At 38.6% G+C, this 16,296-nt stretch overlaps 1 protein-coding gene and 2 long non-coding RNA genes across 5 annotated transcripts; all 3 read left to right on the plus strand.

Moving 5' to 3' along the window:
* The first annotated feature begins 1,026 nt into the window (after nucleotides 1-1,026).
* Nucleotides 1,027-2,228, plus strand: LOC122139725. The gene is made up of 3 exons (XR_006156495.1): nucleotides 1,027-1,528; nucleotides 1,617-1,849; nucleotides 1,939-2,228. It is a non-coding gene; the product is annotated as an uncharacterized LOC122139725 (long non-coding RNA).
* A 459-nt stretch (nucleotides 2,229-2,687) lies between these two features.
* LOC122139726 lies at nucleotides 2,688-5,576 on the plus strand. The gene is made up of 3 exons (XR_006156496.1): nucleotides 2,688-3,017; nucleotides 3,298-3,573; nucleotides 5,435-5,576. It is a non-coding gene; the product is annotated as an uncharacterized LOC122139726 (long non-coding RNA).
* A 1,760-nt stretch (nucleotides 5,577-7,336) lies between these two features.
* LOC109103227 lies at nucleotides 7,337-12,282 on the plus strand. 3 transcript variants are annotated; one of them, XM_042738845.1, is made up of 7 exons: nucleotides 7,337-7,523; nucleotides 7,595-7,810; nucleotides 8,857-9,027; nucleotides 11,262-11,385; nucleotides 11,621-11,746; nucleotides 11,930-12,119; nucleotides 12,213-12,282. In XM_042738845.1, the coding sequence occupies exons 1-5, from the start codon at nucleotides 7,370-7,372 to the stop codon at nucleotides 11,631-11,633; spliced, it is 678 nt and encodes a 225-aa protein (XP_042594779.1). In that variant the 5' UTR covers nucleotides 7,337-7,369; the 3' UTR covers nucleotides 11,634-11,746; nucleotides 11,930-12,119; nucleotides 12,213-12,282. The 3 variants fall into 3 exon arrangements, with proteins under 3 accessions (XP_042594779.1, XP_042594777.1, XP_042594778.1); XM_042738843.1 differs by lacking the exons at nucleotides 11,621-11,746; nucleotides 11,930-12,119; nucleotides 12,213-12,282 and adding an exon at nucleotides 9,108-9,495 and having other exon boundaries at nucleotides 11,262-11,386; XM_042738844.1 differs by lacking the exons at nucleotides 11,262-11,385; nucleotides 11,621-11,746; nucleotides 11,930-12,119; nucleotides 12,213-12,282 and adding an exon at nucleotides 9,108-9,885.
* Nucleotides 12,283-16,296: the final 4,014 nt, after the last annotated feature.

Here is a 16,296-nt window from a genome sequence, read left to right on the forward strand (position 1 = left end):
TCATGAAGGACATCCAATCTTCTTAGTGTTCAATGGTTGACCAGCAAGTCAGTGACCTCTAAAGCAAAATACCTTTCTACTTGAACTTTTAGCACACACATAGAGGCCACTTGTGTATCACTGAACGTGATGTGTGACTTATGACCCAGTGACGCAGTTTTCTCATTGAGCAATATGTCAATTGTTGTACCCCCAGGTATGTCCATCTCCTGAGATGTATGAGGGTTATGATGGATCCCTGGGCCTGTGTGCTTGAAGAGGGCTGTCCAGGCCTGAGCCAGACAGGGTCGAGTGTGTGGGCTGGTGCCAGAGCATCCCGAGTCCAGTTCTGCAGCTGGTTTGCACTGGAAGCCTTTGCCTGCTCTACACTGAGTGTAATCAACAGGACAGGCCTATAGTCCATCCACATCATAATTAAGTGTTAGTAAGGAGGCCCAAAACATGGTGACCACCTCATACTGTAGTAGAGTCTAACTTTTCCATTTATTCAATTTATTTACTGACAAATACAATGGAAAACCTCTCACTTTTTCCTGTTAGGAGTAATAGGGGTATATTTTAAGGTGCATGCATTTAAGCATTGTAGCCTGTCAAAAAAAAAAAAAAAATTAAAAAAAAAAAAAATACAGCAAAGTCATTTTTGTCAGTAATATAATATTCAGGTATGATTAATTGATTAATGGGATTGTATTTCCAATATGGATGGAATTTTGCTGCATGAAAATCTGGACATTGAAATCATTTTATGCAAACTGTGTTGCAGTGCTATTTTTTTTTATTCATATACTGTTATTATATCTATTAATATTTTGAATTTGTTTTAATTTTAGTTTTTAGTCTAGTACGTTTATGTGCGTTTGTACTTTTCTTTGTTATTTAGATCTTTTACAGAGTTTTTCATGTAATATTTATTTTATTTCAGCTCTGTTTCATTTAACGAAAACAATTTTTGATCATTTAAGTTTTAGTTTCAATTAAAAATAACAACAAAGCTTTGTTGTTATGATTTTGAAACAATTATTTATCATAATTTCACAAATCAACATAATTTAAAATAAAATGTAGTAAAATTAAATCATAAAAATGAGAAATACATTAAAGTGTAGATTTTTTTGATAAATAACTCAGTGGAAATGTAAGTAGTGTCACAGCTGTGACATGACTGTGTACACATCCTCAACAGCAAGCAAAAACTTGATCTTTTGCGTTTTTCTTTCAAGTGTCACAATCCATAGGACGATTAACTGCAAAAAAGAAAGGAAACACAGTATGACTGGATAACTTTACAACAAAGTACACAATGTGAGGGACTTGCACAGGACATTGAGAGTGTAATACAGCCCTGTTTACACACAAGTGAGAGCTTAGCACAAACAGCGGTAGGATAGCACTCTGACCTATTTGTCATTAAACTGTGTTTTCTTAAAAGGTGAGCATGTCTGGAAGCATGCTGGAGACTGTCCTCAAACACTGGGAATCCCGTGGGAGCTCAACTTCTCCAGGCCTGTGTACACAGTGCAAACATGGGGTAAGTGGCCAGAAACAAGGGTAGGAATTAGAGAGGGTTTTGTGACCACGGTTTATCAGCAGCCTGCTCTCTGTTTGCCGTTGTGCAGAGGCGGGCTTCTTTGGTCTGCTTAATGCTGTCCCTGTGGAGGTCAGGAGGTTGATTCTGGCCCATAGCCAGCAAACCAACAGCCATTTTGGGCCCCTAGATAGAGGCTGAGGTATTCAGTGTTGGTATATCTGATACGAGGTCTGGAGGAGTCTTGAACCCAACAGCATGTCTACATCCGGGACACATTCTTCTCTTTACAGTGACCCAACAGCACTATCCTCAGTATGATGTGTAAGTACATGCTGACATGTGATTCATCTGCTGCCCATCCATTTTCACTGTCCCAGATTGTCACAGAGGGAATGCTGCTCTTTCCACAGAGACAGCTTGTACAACACTAATGCTGCGTTCGACTGGGGGGCCCCTTCAGATTATTGACACAGGACCAAGAACTGGCACGATCTGCCCACTCCCTTTTTTCCATAAGTCTCCATGAGCCTGGGGTGTACACCTTCAAACTCAGCAGCCACCAACATAGGCACATGGTATTATGATCCATTTTCATTACTGCAGATAACCTTTATGATCTATTACGGCAGATAAACATTATAAATGTTATTAAAAGTCTGTACTATTTAGTCTAAAGAAATTAAAAATAAAATACTAAAAAATAAAATCAGTTGTTTTATATGAAAAAGTAAATTTGAGGGTTTTTTCAACTAAATATGTTTGCACTCATACTTAACAGCGTTACATATATTAATACAGTAAAACAGTAAACCTATTACAATTTAAAATAACTTTTCTATTTTCATATATTGTTTAAAAATGAAATTTATTTATGTGACTCAAAGCTGAATTTTCAGCAGCCATTAGTCTAGCCTTTTTTTTAACAGTATCAAATTACAAGGAATCCCCCTGTACTTCACAATAAAGGGGAAAACAATTACCACAAGATCTCAAAAGCTCTTTTCTTTATTTTCTCCGATTAGCATTTGAACATCCATTGCTAAGATTCCTTGTCTGCTTAAGATAACCATGATATCAGTTTTCATTCATGTTGGCTGTAACAAAACTGACCTATTTTACCCTCATATGGTTCAAGTTTTTAGGATATCGCTGACGTTTTGGCTGAACCACATCTCTGTTTGACAAACACTTATAGTCCCAGACAGCATCATATGCAGTAACCAAAGATTACTCAATGCAGTGATTGTCAGGAGATGTATTGGTGCGTGACACATTTGGCTGTCCTATGGTATTGTATCGACTCTGTCCAGACCTAGAATTCCCACCGACTGTACTCTCATTGCCCGCAGCGGTGACTCTGGTGTCAAATTAATTCTGGAACTGTGAAGAGCAAGTGGATTTCGGAGCCTTCAGTTCCAGCACTTTCTACGACATCCTACTCAAGCACAGCGTGTCTGTCACAATACGTCTCGGGCAGCTCAGAGGAGAGGTGAGACTCATAGACTGTGAACAACAGTCTATTTCCCGCCCCTCTGAGCTTTAAATATCACCCTCGGAAAGTTCAAACATATTTACACATATTGAATAGCATCACTGAGATGCCCGGTTCTAATTAACAGGCTCTCTTGTTTCACTGTTCACTATGATACTGTGTGGAATACAGCAGTGAATTGTTACTTCCCTGGGGCGAAGTGTGTGGATTAACTTGTAAAATGAGTTGTAGGTATAACATTCCTTTGTTAACTTGTTTCATTGATGGAAACGTGCAGGTGAAGCAGCTCTATCAGGGGGTGCTGGGGAAGCTGAGAGAGCTCCACCCTGGCTGGGGGATGTTTGGAGGGAAAACCGAAAGTCTGGAGAGGCAGGTGGAGCAGGAGATGGTGCGACGGAGTGCACTGGGCATTCAGCTGACACAGCTACTGGACAGCCAGCTGCAGATCCTGCGGGTGGAGATGAGAGCAGACCACAGCGGGCCATGCAGAAGACCTTCAGAGACTGCTGGCTGAGGGTCAGACCTCGCTCTGGGATAAACACATCAAGCAACAGTATGGAGAGGCAGATATGTATCTGTTTTTATCTCTGCTTGCTTGTTCAAGTGTATATGTCTACATACAAATCTACAGAAAATGCTGCCAATATTATCAAATTAATCATTCTATCTTGAATAATTAATCACACTTAATCACATGTATATTAGATATACAAAAGCCTTCAAATGAAGATATTGCATTATTGTGCCAGAAAAATGTATTGAATGGTTATAACAAAAAAGTGAATTTAGAAGGCAATATACAATGTACTGTACAATAAAGTTTTTTTTTTTTTTTTTTTTTTTTTTTTTTTAGAAATGAGCACTTCAGCAAGGAGACATTTAATTGATCAAAAGTGACAGTAAAGACATTTATAATGTTATTTATAAGGTTCATATGTCAAATAAATGCTGTTCTTTTGAACTCTATTCATCAAAGAATCATGAAAAAATGATCATAGTTCCATACAAATATTAAGCAGCAAATTGATAAAAAATAAAATCAGCATTGATAATAATAAGCCATGATTACTGAGCATCAAGTCAGCATATTAGTATGATTTCTGAAGGACCATCTGACAATGAAAACTGTAGTAATGATGCTGAAAATTCAACTTGGCTGTCACTGAAAAAAATTACATTTTAAAATAAATTCAAATTGAAAGCAGGTATTTTACATTGCAAAAATACTTTACATTTCTAAGAGATTTCATTCAAATTTCTAAGAGATTTCTAAGAGACTTCATTCAAAAACATTTTAAAATCTTACCAACCCCAAGGATTTGAATGGTGGTGCTTTTTTATTTTTATTTCATATCACTGAAGTCTATCATTGGCCTGCATTTCACTATTTACCATTTTACAATTAAGCTGTTGATCTGTCTGAGGTAAGCTATTCACATAGGATGGATTCTTTTATTTCAGCTGTCATATTTTTAAAATGTACACATCCAGGCAGGACCCCTCAAATGGGTCTAACCTGTTGTAATTTATATTAGTGTTAACTAAAAGCAGTAGAATGTCATTGTGTCTTCATTTAGATAGCTAAGTGTGTGAATGTAACTGTGTACTCAAAATGGTTTCTGAATGTCAACATTTTCAAGGTTCTCAATGACTGTATTGTAATTATTGATAAAAAACATAGTTTGTATAACTGAGAATCTCTTAGTATCATCTTTGTCCGAGCCCTCTTATCGCATTTCCAGATCCATAATCACAAAGGAAGTGAGCAGCTTAAAGCTTTGTTCAGAGTGCACTCAATTGAGATTTATTTTCACATCCGATCTTTAGGATTGACTGTCTAGTGGCTGCTGTGATGAAACTGAATCTGTTTGTTTAGGATGTGCTGTTTACATCCAATACATCTGCACGGCTGCAGTAAGATTTACGCATAACATAAAGAGAGTTAAAATAATGTAGGTTTCATTGTGGAAAATGAGGAGGGGAAACTAGACTAGACATGACTGTCTATGATGTCAGTACTGAACTCATGAGGCACATCAGATAACAAAAGCATCAGAGGCATCAGCAAGGTGTCCTTGATGCCCAGGAAGGGCACGACACAGCCAGGCCACAGTAAAACCAACGTCTGTCTGACTTCTGGATCTACCCAGCCTGCCCTTCACCTCCCTCAGTACCTCTCTCTGATTACACACTTCAAAGCCCAAATCCTCCACTCATCCCATTGTGTTGACATTACTTTAACTTTAGTTAAACTCTAGTTTTTGTCAAAATACCATAGTAAACCAATCTAAATTATTTTTCCTTAAAAAAAAAAACAACAACTTTAAAGTGTTTAGCTTGTTTCGTTATCATTGTTATTTAAATGTTATGTTAGTCTATGATTCATAAGCTACTGTATATGTTGTGCATTGCAGTGAGCGAGTAGCTGATGAGATGACTGAGATGGTATCAGTGGAGAGCCAGAGGCTGGGGGCCTGGGTTGTGCTTAAAGAGGGCACTGGAGCACAACTATTATGCCCTGCTACTGGATCAGTCCTCAGTAGGGAAGACGTCATCGGTGAGACCTTTTAAATAATATGTCGTTTACAGATATTAACCATGTAATTCAGACCAAATGCCATTTACAGTCAGTAATTGTGCAATCATGTCCCCTAGTGGAATATAATAGAAAATAACCATAAGACTTGAAAAGTCTTGCTGCACCACTAGGTGGAGGTATTTTACAACATTGCCCACGTTTTGCTGGTCAAATCCTGACAAATAGCCTCTGAGGCTAAACTTGGCATGTTTGTGGCATGACTGATTGCGGAAAGACAGAAAGATTTCACTCTTTTTCCCTCCGCAGCTCCTGTTGGAGCTGTTAGAGCTTGTGATGCTGTTCATGTAGACCCCTCACAGGCCTAATTCAACCAAACTTTAACGCCCATATGTTAACTGGCCAGTGTACACAGCATGCCAGTGCCCCTGGACTTCTTCCTGCACCCCCAGACTGGCAAATTACTGCCTATGGCTGGAAACGTGGGCTTTGATCCTGCTTCTTTCACCCATGTCTTTACAGCCGATGCTTCTAGGTTCAGTACAAGTTAAGCTCAGTCGACAGCATATATGGCTTAATGTTGATTACAGCAAAAAAATAATTCTGACTCAAAAAAAAAAAACATGGAATGGATGTTACAGTGAGGTGCGTAGAATGTAAGTACAAGGGGCCAGTTTTTGAAGGATGTACAGCTTTTTATTTTAAAAAGTAAGCATTATTTTTTATTAAACTTGTGTTGTAGTCTATATGAGCTGTAGAGTTATTCCCACCAGTTTTATTGATATTTTAGATGTTATGTTGTCATGGCAATGATCAAAATTGAATATAACTTTAATTAAACAGTTTAGAGTGTTTTTTTTTTCCCCTCTCAGTCTCCAGTTCCTTCCTACAGTTCCTAGCAACAGTAACCAAGGGGGCAGGGCTAAGCAAAGGGTCATTTAATATAGGATCTCATGGAAACAAAGTAACAAACAAAGTTTGTTATTTCAATACTTTTTTAGTTTGTGATCACAGTGGTGGTGAATACCAAATTTTATTTTTATTGTATTTAATAAAAATTTATTGAATTTAAGTTTTATTGTAATATTAATTTGTGTAAATTAAGGAAGTGATATTTATATTGATACAGATTTAAAATATATATTTTGCAGTTTATTATTTGCATACTTTATTTGTATTTATAAAGTATTATTTATTTGCATAAAGTATGTTTTATATTCAGGTTTAATATTTACAGTAGTCTGATTCAAAATGTTTTAATAGCTTTTTGATAAATCAAGTTTATAGTGCAGCACTTCCAATGAAAATAACTGGGGTCATTTTTGGTGGGGTTTAAAAGCAAAAATGTCAAATTTTTAGTTTGATAAAAGTATGTATGTTTAAGCACTGTAAAGTTATCGCTGTTATGGTAATATTAAGTGTTATTTTGGCATGCCACTGAGGCAAGAACTTCAGACTTTAAACTTCAGAATCAAACAGGTTTGTTTAGTGTAAAGCTAGTTAGTGATTTTTAAAAACTTCATTGATGTTAACACGCCCGCTCTTCACATCTTGTGGCTATACTATTAAAAAAGTGAGTATTTTACTGTTTACAGATTCACCCCATCCACTTCTATTGTTAATTGCCTCACTGTAACCCAAATAATTGCTTTTTCAAAGAAAAGCAGGGTAGAGATAACCTTCATTGTGCCACAAGTACTGTTGTTTGAAATTTTATTACTCCAGAGGTTTCTTTTTTTTTGTTTTTTGGGAGAATGGGAGTGTAGAGTTATGTCTTTCAGTTCGTACCCTCCATCCCGCCACGCTGAAATCCATGCTGCTTCCAAACTACGGGGGCTTCGTTCAGTCCAATGGTTGGTGTTCCATCTCGTGCTTGCGGCAGCCTATTCAGATTGGCTCTCCCATGCTAGACCCTCGTACAGGTGACCTGGTGCTCATCACCAGCGTCAGTCTTGATCCCCATACAGGTACATTTCTGATGGTTGAAAAAGCGTCTCAGCATGTTCAAGCAGCCTGATTGATGAGTGTCTCTGTTCAGGAGCTGTACTACCAGTTGGGGGGCTTCTCTTGGGTGAGTCCTTCAATAAGCCCTTGAGCGGCCGGATGGCACGGGTTGGTGGATGTAGTGTGCGAGGAGGAAAGGTGGTGCCTCATGCTGGGGGTTTCCAGGCTCTGCTGGGCGCTTGCTTGCGGGTGGCGGAGCTCTTGCAAGGATTCAGTGAGGAGTGGAGCTCAGCAGCTGCAGATCCACAAGGTGACCTGGACAGAGTCTCGGCAGAAACAGTGGAGCTGGAGGAGGCCTAGAAAAGCAGCCAACTCTGTTTGTTGCAGATGCTGAGTTGCCTGGAAGCCGTACAGGAACAGGCCAGGGGTGTGGCGGAGAATGGCGGTAGTGTGGGTGGATAGGAGCTGTTTATTACAAAACATCTGTACATTTCAAGGTCTGCACATTAAATATGTACCATTAGAACGAAATTATCACAGTTATTGATAGGTAAAACTGTGATACAATGGCCCCTCACTGAACCCTGCCTTAAAAACTATAAAAGCTGCCTAAAAACTGATCAGATGTAGATTGCCAACTGTTGTTTGCTATTTTCTCAGACTAGCTTTTGCTCTTTTCTAATGTTTATGGAGAATCTATGTGTTTGGATAATGTTAAAGAAAATTTCATGGAAATTATCCAATGTCAAGTTTACTTGAATCACTTTGTAATCACTTTCAAATGAGGCTTTTTTATTTTCTGTTGACTGTGAGCGTGTTGAAGTATTGTCCTACATTCTGATTTGCTGTCTCTGCAGTTTTAATCAAGCTACTGCATAATTTAACAATTTATTTTAAGAAAAATGGCTAACAGAAATACTTTGCACTGTCACAATTCATTCCAGTCCATGTAGTAGTAATATCACATTACTTTTTACCATTTTATGAGCAGATTTTACTGAAAACAATGCTGTTCATAGACATCTCCAGTTTATTCTTATGGGATGCTCTGTAAGGCAACAGTAGTCAGTGGGGAGCAGAGCTTAGTGAAGGGTCATATGGGATTCAAACAGTGTAAGAACTTTCAGAATGTTTGTCAGTTTGATTCATTTTTTTTTTAGGATATCAGTCGGGTTGTAGGTAAATAACATTAATATAAGAATGTGCTATACGGTACAATTCAAATGTCTGTAATGCTCACCAAGGCTGCATTTGATCAAAAATCAAAAAAGTTTTTATTTTTAATTTTAACATTTACAGTGATCTAATTTTCTGCTAAAGCTAATTTTGCCTCATTGCTTTCTTCTCTTCCTTTAGGGGAAATCAAGCTTCCTGGCACTGAACTATCCTTGCCAGCTCTCCCTGGGTTGGAGTATCCTGACCCTGGAGGCTCGGGTTTGCATGTCCCAGTTCTGGGAGCTCAGTTGGACTGGGTGTCAGGATACAAGGTGCCTCTGGCAGCAACCATGGAGGATGCAGATAGTAAAGGTAATGGAGGTTACTAGCACTGTCCAAATCCTGTTACATTAATCTCTAGGTGTTAACCTAGAGTAAATTATCACTCTCAGGGCTAGTTCCCATACGTTTTGGAGTGCAGACGGTGGACCCAGTGACAGGGGTGCTGGCTCCGGTTGTGGGGGCCAGTCTGGATGTTTGGAAGTGGACTGTGGTTCCTGTAACTGTGTCCCAGATTCTGACGTTAGGAGAGAACCCTGACAGTGTCACAGTGAGCGAAGTTGAACTAAATCACATCCGCATAAAAGCTCATTTGGCTTCGGGGAGTTTATGTGTGTGCAAATGTGTGTTTGTTGGCCTCAGGTGGAAGCCCTCCAGAAGGAGAGCAATGTACGGGGCAATTACTGGCGTGAGCAGACACTGAAGGAAGAGGAGATGGTGGGAGATTTTGGCAGAGCCATTAAACACTATCTCTCCACGTCCGTACACAAGTCTGACTGTGTGAGTTGACTCCACACAGATGAGACTACGCTCTGTGGCCTATTTAAAATGCAAGTCTTTTGACCAAGTGTCTATTTTTATTTTTGTGAGTGTCAGTGTGATGGGAAGCGTTTCCACCAACCTTGCATCCTGAATGAGATTCTGTGCATGTTCGTGTGTGTGCGCGAAACAGATAGACTGGATGGACACAGACAGGCAGCTCAGGGAGACCGCCGCAGAGATTCAGGAAAGTGCTCAGTGTGAGTCCCAGAGAAAAGCTTTCCAGAACTCAGAGTTATCGCTGCTCCTACCAGCCCATGTGTTTCACGCTCTCACAGGAGGTCATACTCCCACTGAGAGTGCAAACTGTTATGCTTTAAAGATTCAAAACACAGAACTCATGATCCTCATGTACACTACTATTTGAAGTCGGTATAAGATTTTTTTAATGTTTTAGAAGGAATGAAGTCTCTTATGCTCACCAATGGTAAAATCAATAATATTGTGATTATTATTGCAATTTAAAATGTTCTAGTTAAACATATTTTAAAATGCAATTTATTCATGTGATGCAAAGGTAAATTTTCAGCATCATTACTCTAGTGTCACATGATCCTTCAGAAATCATTCTAGTATGCTGCTTAAGAAACATTTCTTATTATTGTCAATGTTGTGCAACATTTGGAAAGGTGGAAGCCATGGTACTTTTTTAAAGATTCTTTGATGTATAGAATGTTGAAAAGAACAGAATTTATGGTCACACTTTATTTTAAGGTTTCACTGTTAACTAACTATAAACTATGACTTCTGCGTTAATTAACTCCTAATATGCCAGTAGTTATTAAGGTAGTTGTTAAGTTTATGAATGGGGCAGGAATAAGGGATCTAATATATGTTCATGCAGAACAAGGCATTATTTTATGCTTAAAACAGCCAATATGCTAGTAATATACATGCAAGATAACAGTAAGAATTGGTCCTTAAAATAAAGTTAGTTATTTATTTGAACAGAAATCCAAGTCTCCAGTAAGATGTTAAGAATCAAAGCTCTGAACCACTGAGTCATACTCTGATTTGTGAACAAATCAATACAATTTGTTCAACAACCCTAACCCTAATTGTTTAGTCTGATTGTTTAGTTCACAAATAGGTTCAAAATAATGATTCCTTCCTGATTCTGATTCTAACCATCACCAGGGCATAAGCAGACAGTAAGAAAATATATGGATGAGAATATAATTCATATGAATTAGCCAACAATTTGGCACTGTAAGAGTTACAAATTGCCTTGAGAGTTTGTTGGCTTAAAGTCATCATGAAATCAAAATTGTCAATTCTTATTTTTTATGGAATATTGCAGATTTTATTATAAATATATTATCCATGCAAATTATTATTTTTTTAATTCATGTGCCTTCATAATCAAAATAACTTCCCCTCCCTCTTGCTGCAACATCTCTTGCCTGATAATGTACGTCCAGCCATGAGGGCGGGACAAACTGTCACTCAAATAAGACAGCAAGCGAATGATCAAGTCATTTTCTGATTGACAAAATTAAATCCTGCTCTACATTTTATCTCATTTAAGAAGCAGTTTCACTCGGAAATACATCACAATACAGAAGAAAAGACAATGTTGACTAACAAATTTCACTATAAACTGTCATTGTATGGGAAAAAAAAAAAATTTTGTCCTTAATTTAGTTTCACCACTTTAGGGTTTGGAATGACATGATAGTGAATAAAAATGACAAAGTTTTCATCTCTGTGTGAACTCTTCCTTTAAGGAGACGAGGAGGAGTGGGAGCAGCAGTGTTACTGGCACACCAAGCTTAAGGCCGTGCTGAATGTAGTGAGTGTGTCCATGGAGAGACTGGGGATCGGCTGTCGGCACAGGAAACACAGCATCTGGTCAGCTTGTTTTCCCTTTGAAACATAAAAAGACACTCTCACCATCAGACAGAAAGATACAATGCTGTCAACAGTCTTTTGAGCTCATTACTATGTCGTTAAACAGCTGAATGAGCAGATCAATGCTTTGGAAGCTTGATATCCTTTATGTGGCTATTGGTGCAATCGCCAATATTCTGCCTTTGCACTGAGTGTGGTCTGGGATGAATAACACAGTGTCTTGTGATTATCACAGGATGGAGAACTGAGGGAGCAGGAACTGTGGGAGCAATTAATGCAGAAACAAGCAGAGCTCGATGCTGTGATTTCGTCTCTCCTCTGTTCTCGTCAGGTCTGCCAGCTGCGTGCTGACACCACACAGGTAACACGTGCTGGAGGCCAGACGTGCAATAAATGCTCATGACACTGACTGATAATTCTGTAGTGATGTCCTTGGTTTACCTTAGAGCTGTTCTGTATCTGTTTGGTACAATTAGGAACTCTTTAGCAGACTTGATTTCACCTTTTCCACTGACAGTCCACTGAATTGATTCGTTTCCTCTAGTCTTTGGTTTCTGGCACATTCTGGAATAAGGATTTTGGTGTGCTGCAGCCCAAGGGTGTCAGAAACCCTCTGAAATTAATATCCATGAATCAGCAGAAAATCCCTCCTTGGCTTGAACGACTTTTTCAGCTGTTGGAGGAAACCAAAACACTTGGCCAGTCGACCAGCACACAGCGGCAGCAGAGCTCTGGTACAATATCTTCATTTATGTTTTATTATAGAAACATTAACCATGCTTTTTTCGAAATGTTTGCGAAAATGGTTACAAAATATTTCTCAAAAGGTAAGCAGGTGTTCGGCCGAGACAGCACTTCCAGAATGTGGACCGAATCTGCGTCTGTTGTAAAAGGTATATTTTAAAGGGATGTTTCTGTAATGAATGGAAATTTTTTGTTTATCTGATACCCCCAGGGCATCCAAGATGTAGGTGACTTTGTTTCTTCAGTAGAACACAAATTATGATTTTTAACTCCAGCCGTTGCAGTCTCTCAGCCGTATAATGGATGGCAATGGTAACAAAATCTATGAGAGTATTAAAAACATTTTAAAAACAATTATAGGTAAAAAAAACTATATAAATACTGTTCAGTTTCTTGAACAGAGCGATCGCTTTGTGTCTTTACACATCAATGTATCGTCATGAGCTGCAGGGTTTAATTTGGATTTGTCTGTGCATGTTTTGTTTTACTCACATAGATTTTGTTAACATTGCCATGCATTATACGTCTGAGAGATTGCAACGGCTGGAGTTAAAAATCATAATTTGTGTTCTACTGAAGAAACAAAGTCACCTACATCTTGGATGCCCTGGGGGTAAGCAGATAAATTTTGGGGTGAACTATCCCTTTAATGCAATGAGAATAAATAGTGAGATTCTGTTTGTCACCCTGTAGAATTTCACGTGTGTGTTTTTTTTTTGTGATGAGGTAGTTTTGTAGACTCAGTCCTTTAAAGATCAAATGAAGGCTCCGTCTGCGAGTGAACAGAATGCCATGGTGCCCTCTCTTCCTCTGTCAAACACATCTTACACTCAGAAAAGCCAGGAAAAAAACACAGCTGAACCACAGCCGGGGTGAGGCTGTCTTAAGTCAGAGATTTAGCAGCATCCTCATTTCAGATCACAACATGATGTTCTCTCTTATTCCATTTCGATGTCCAAATGCTCCAGGAACCAGGTCTGTCCGCACACATCAGTATCCCACAGCTAGCAGGTCAGAGCGTTTTACTTGAGAGCTTTAAGCTGAACAGTGTGTGTTTAGGACTCGTAGGTTATTTTAACCTTTAAGGTCACATTTGAACTACAGGAGAACATTGATGCAAATGTATTGGATTTTGCTAGGCTTCAGGTAAGTCACTCTGATTCGACACGTTGACCAACAGAAAGCTGGTTTCTGGTTAAACTGTGTTAAACTGTAACATTTTTCAGTTTATTTTTCTATAGCGATACACTACGAAATAATATTATATAAAGTATTTTTTACAACAAATTCACGAAATAATATAATATATGGTTCATTAATGTTCATCAAATTCTGTCACTTTTGTTGAGATCCATACAGTAAGTGTTTTTGTAGCAGATAAATACTGATTCTGATTTCTTTTTATCAATGTTGAAAACAGGTGTGCTGCTTAATAATTTTGTGGAAACTGTGATATATTTTCTTCCTTACATTCAGGATACTTTGATGAATAGAAAGTTGAAATGAACTGCATTTATTTTAATCTTTGGTGTTGGTGTTGCAGAGGAGGACTGGTCCAGACTAGTAGTGCTATCTCCTCTCTTCCAGCTGATGAAGGAAGTGGAGCAGCAGCTCAGGGATAGTGCCAGAGATAGAGGCCTTCTCAAGATCCAGCCCTCGGGTCAGGCTCTAATTATCACCACTGAAATGTGCAATCTGGACTCGTCAGACCTGCAAAGTCATTAGTGCAGCAACAGATGACTTAAAGCCATGAGAACCATCACGTACATGTCAGTGTGGGAATATAACTTGAGCTTTATTTTTAGCAGCTTCTTAAGGTTAAGGCGCTATGTTATAACTGAATACTCATGTGACGATGTAATTAATCAACAGCTTTATTTTTTGTTAAATTTTGCAAAAATGCAGAGTGATCAAAGTGTGACACATGACACAAATGGTGTGTGGTGCATGCATTCAGGTGCAGGCCTGTCATTCGTGGATTTCATGGATGCTCAGTAGGAGTGTGAGGGAGAGCTGGATCAAGTCAACTCTGAAACACTCAATCCACGACAGCTTCTGCTCTACTAGCATGGACAGTTTCTCCTCCAGCATCTTCACTTACATAAAATGTCTGTCTTTTTCTCATTTACTTTTATGTTTGTTTCTCATAGAAAAGTAGATTGGTTGCAAATATAAGTTGATGGCTGCAAATGTAGCTTATCTTTAATAGGTTAGATCATTTAAATGTACCAATTGAAAAAATAATTTGAGTTCCTGCATTGAAAGTCATGTGACATTTTACAGTTTATTTTTCTATAGCGATACACTACAAAATGATATTATATAAAGTATTTTTTTACAGCAAATTTACAAAATAATATAATATTTGGTTCATTAATGTTCATCAAATTCTGTCACTTTTATTGAGATCCATACGTGTCTTTGTGGCAGATAAATACTGATGCTGATTTCTTATCAATGTTGAAAACAGGTTGCTGCTTAATTATTTTGTGGAAACTGATATATTTTTTTCCTTACATTCAGTATTCTTTGATGAATAGAAAGTTGAAATGAACAGCATTTATTTTAAAATCTTTTGTAATATTATATATGTATTTACTGTAACTTTTGATCAATTGAATGTGTCCTTGCTGAACAAAAGTATTAATTTCTTTAATTTTTCTTTAATTTCTTTAATCTTACTGACCTCAAGTTTGCAAAGAGCCTGAAGTTTGTTCACAGCTTTGATTTCTTCATCGTAGATAACAGCAGTACCCCTTCAACTGGCTTCTACTCTTCGTTTCGTGACTACCATAACAAACTCTTTCTATTATCAGGTATTTCTACACTTAGGCATGCATGTACTGAAACAGCTATATAAAGAACATATGAAAAGTTATTAATAATTTACCAAACTTTGAGAAGTGACAATTAGCACCGCTTTCTCTGTGATATAACTGGTCTCATGGCTAGTTCGGTTGCACTAAGGTTAAATGCCCTCATTTGTCAGTCATAGGGAGCGCGATAATTAATTCATGTTAAGCACACTTAGTGCTCTGTCATACAAACCCCTGTGCACTTAGCACTTCCTATGTCTTCAGGAGGGACAGAAGACCCTGTTTGTTCACTGTCAGAGGTTGCAGTCAGTGGGAGGCCTCTCTCTGCTGCTAATGCACTGTGCTCCACACATTTCCACTGGTCAGATGAGGACAGACTCCACTCCCACCTTCCAAAGGGCCTTATTCAAAGTGCAGTTAGCAATGCCAGCACAGCCTGAACAAACCAAGAAAGAATGTGCTAATGAGTCTTTCTTATAGACATCATCCCCTGTCCCATTATGCAGGTTTTACAGGTGGGCCTAAGTGAGCTGTTCCATGCCAGACTGGGACAAACTGATGACGAGAGGACAAAAGATTTGGCATCTGACGCAGCTCTCAATAGTCTTCTGCTGGAAAGAGTGCAGAAGCCAAGTCCTGGGGTTTTCTCAGAGGATGGAAGTTTGATTTATTTCGCCATATTCACCCCTCGTGTTCTCAGTAGCTGTTGCCAAGTAATTCACAGGGATGTAACAGATGCCGTAGGATCAGACTGATGTGGCATAACTAATACTTGTCGGAGTGTGAGATTTCGAATGTGTGCTGTTCTCTGGGCAGGAGGTTTTGGGACGTCTGCGCAAATACAGAGAGGCCTCAGTGTTCCACCAGGTGGAGAGTCTCCTGAAAGTGTCTCCTAAGAGCATAAAGATCAAGCACCTCAACACTGACCCGTCACTCAGCGATGGCCCAGACAGCCAAGATGCCGCTCCTCCATGAACTGACAATTTAACTTTGAACAGTGCTGCCTTTCTGACAGTGATAAATCCAGCTTTCAAAGGCATTTTTTTTAGGCTGCGAGGTAGCGGATGGCCTTATCGTCTTGAATGTTAATGGCTCCTGGACTGGGTTAGAGCATCTAGTTTTGCTTCCGGTGGTGACTCAGCACAGCTAGAACAAAAGTTTTATAAAATGGCTATAAGAAAACACATTAAAATTGACATAAAACTGCATAGGTCCAACAAGCAGGCCTCTGTTTAATGCAGTTTTAATGTAATTTTTGAGGATAAGGGCATGTTACACAATTTGACCATGTTGGTATCTACCTAATCTGACTAGCTTCCACCAAATGACACAAATTTGCACCAGAATAGTT

This window comes from Cyprinus carpio, chromosome B15 (assembly GCF_018340385.1).
Source record: "Cyprinus carpio isolate SPL01 chromosome B15, ASM1834038v1, whole genome shotgun sequence".
Lineage (NCBI taxonomy): Eukaryota > Metazoa > Chordata > Actinopteri > Cypriniformes > Cyprinidae > Cyprinus > Cyprinus carpio.

What these genes read in the sequence shown, in the direction of transcription:
- LOC109103227 (XM_042738843.1), top strand. Translation starts at nt 7,370, where the DNA reads ATGCTGCTTCCAAACTACGGGGGCTTCGTTCAGTCCAATGGTTGGTGT. An exon ending in AGCAGCTGCAGATCCACAAG is followed by an intron (nt 7,811 to 8,856) that starts GTGACCTGGACA and finishes CTCTTCCTTTAG; the next exon opens with GGGAAATCAAGCTTCCTGGC. An exon ending in GGAGGATGCAGATAGTAAAG is followed by an intron (nt 9,028 to 9,107) that starts GTAATGGAGGTT and finishes TATCACTCTCAG; the next exon opens with GGCTAGTTCCCATACGTTTT.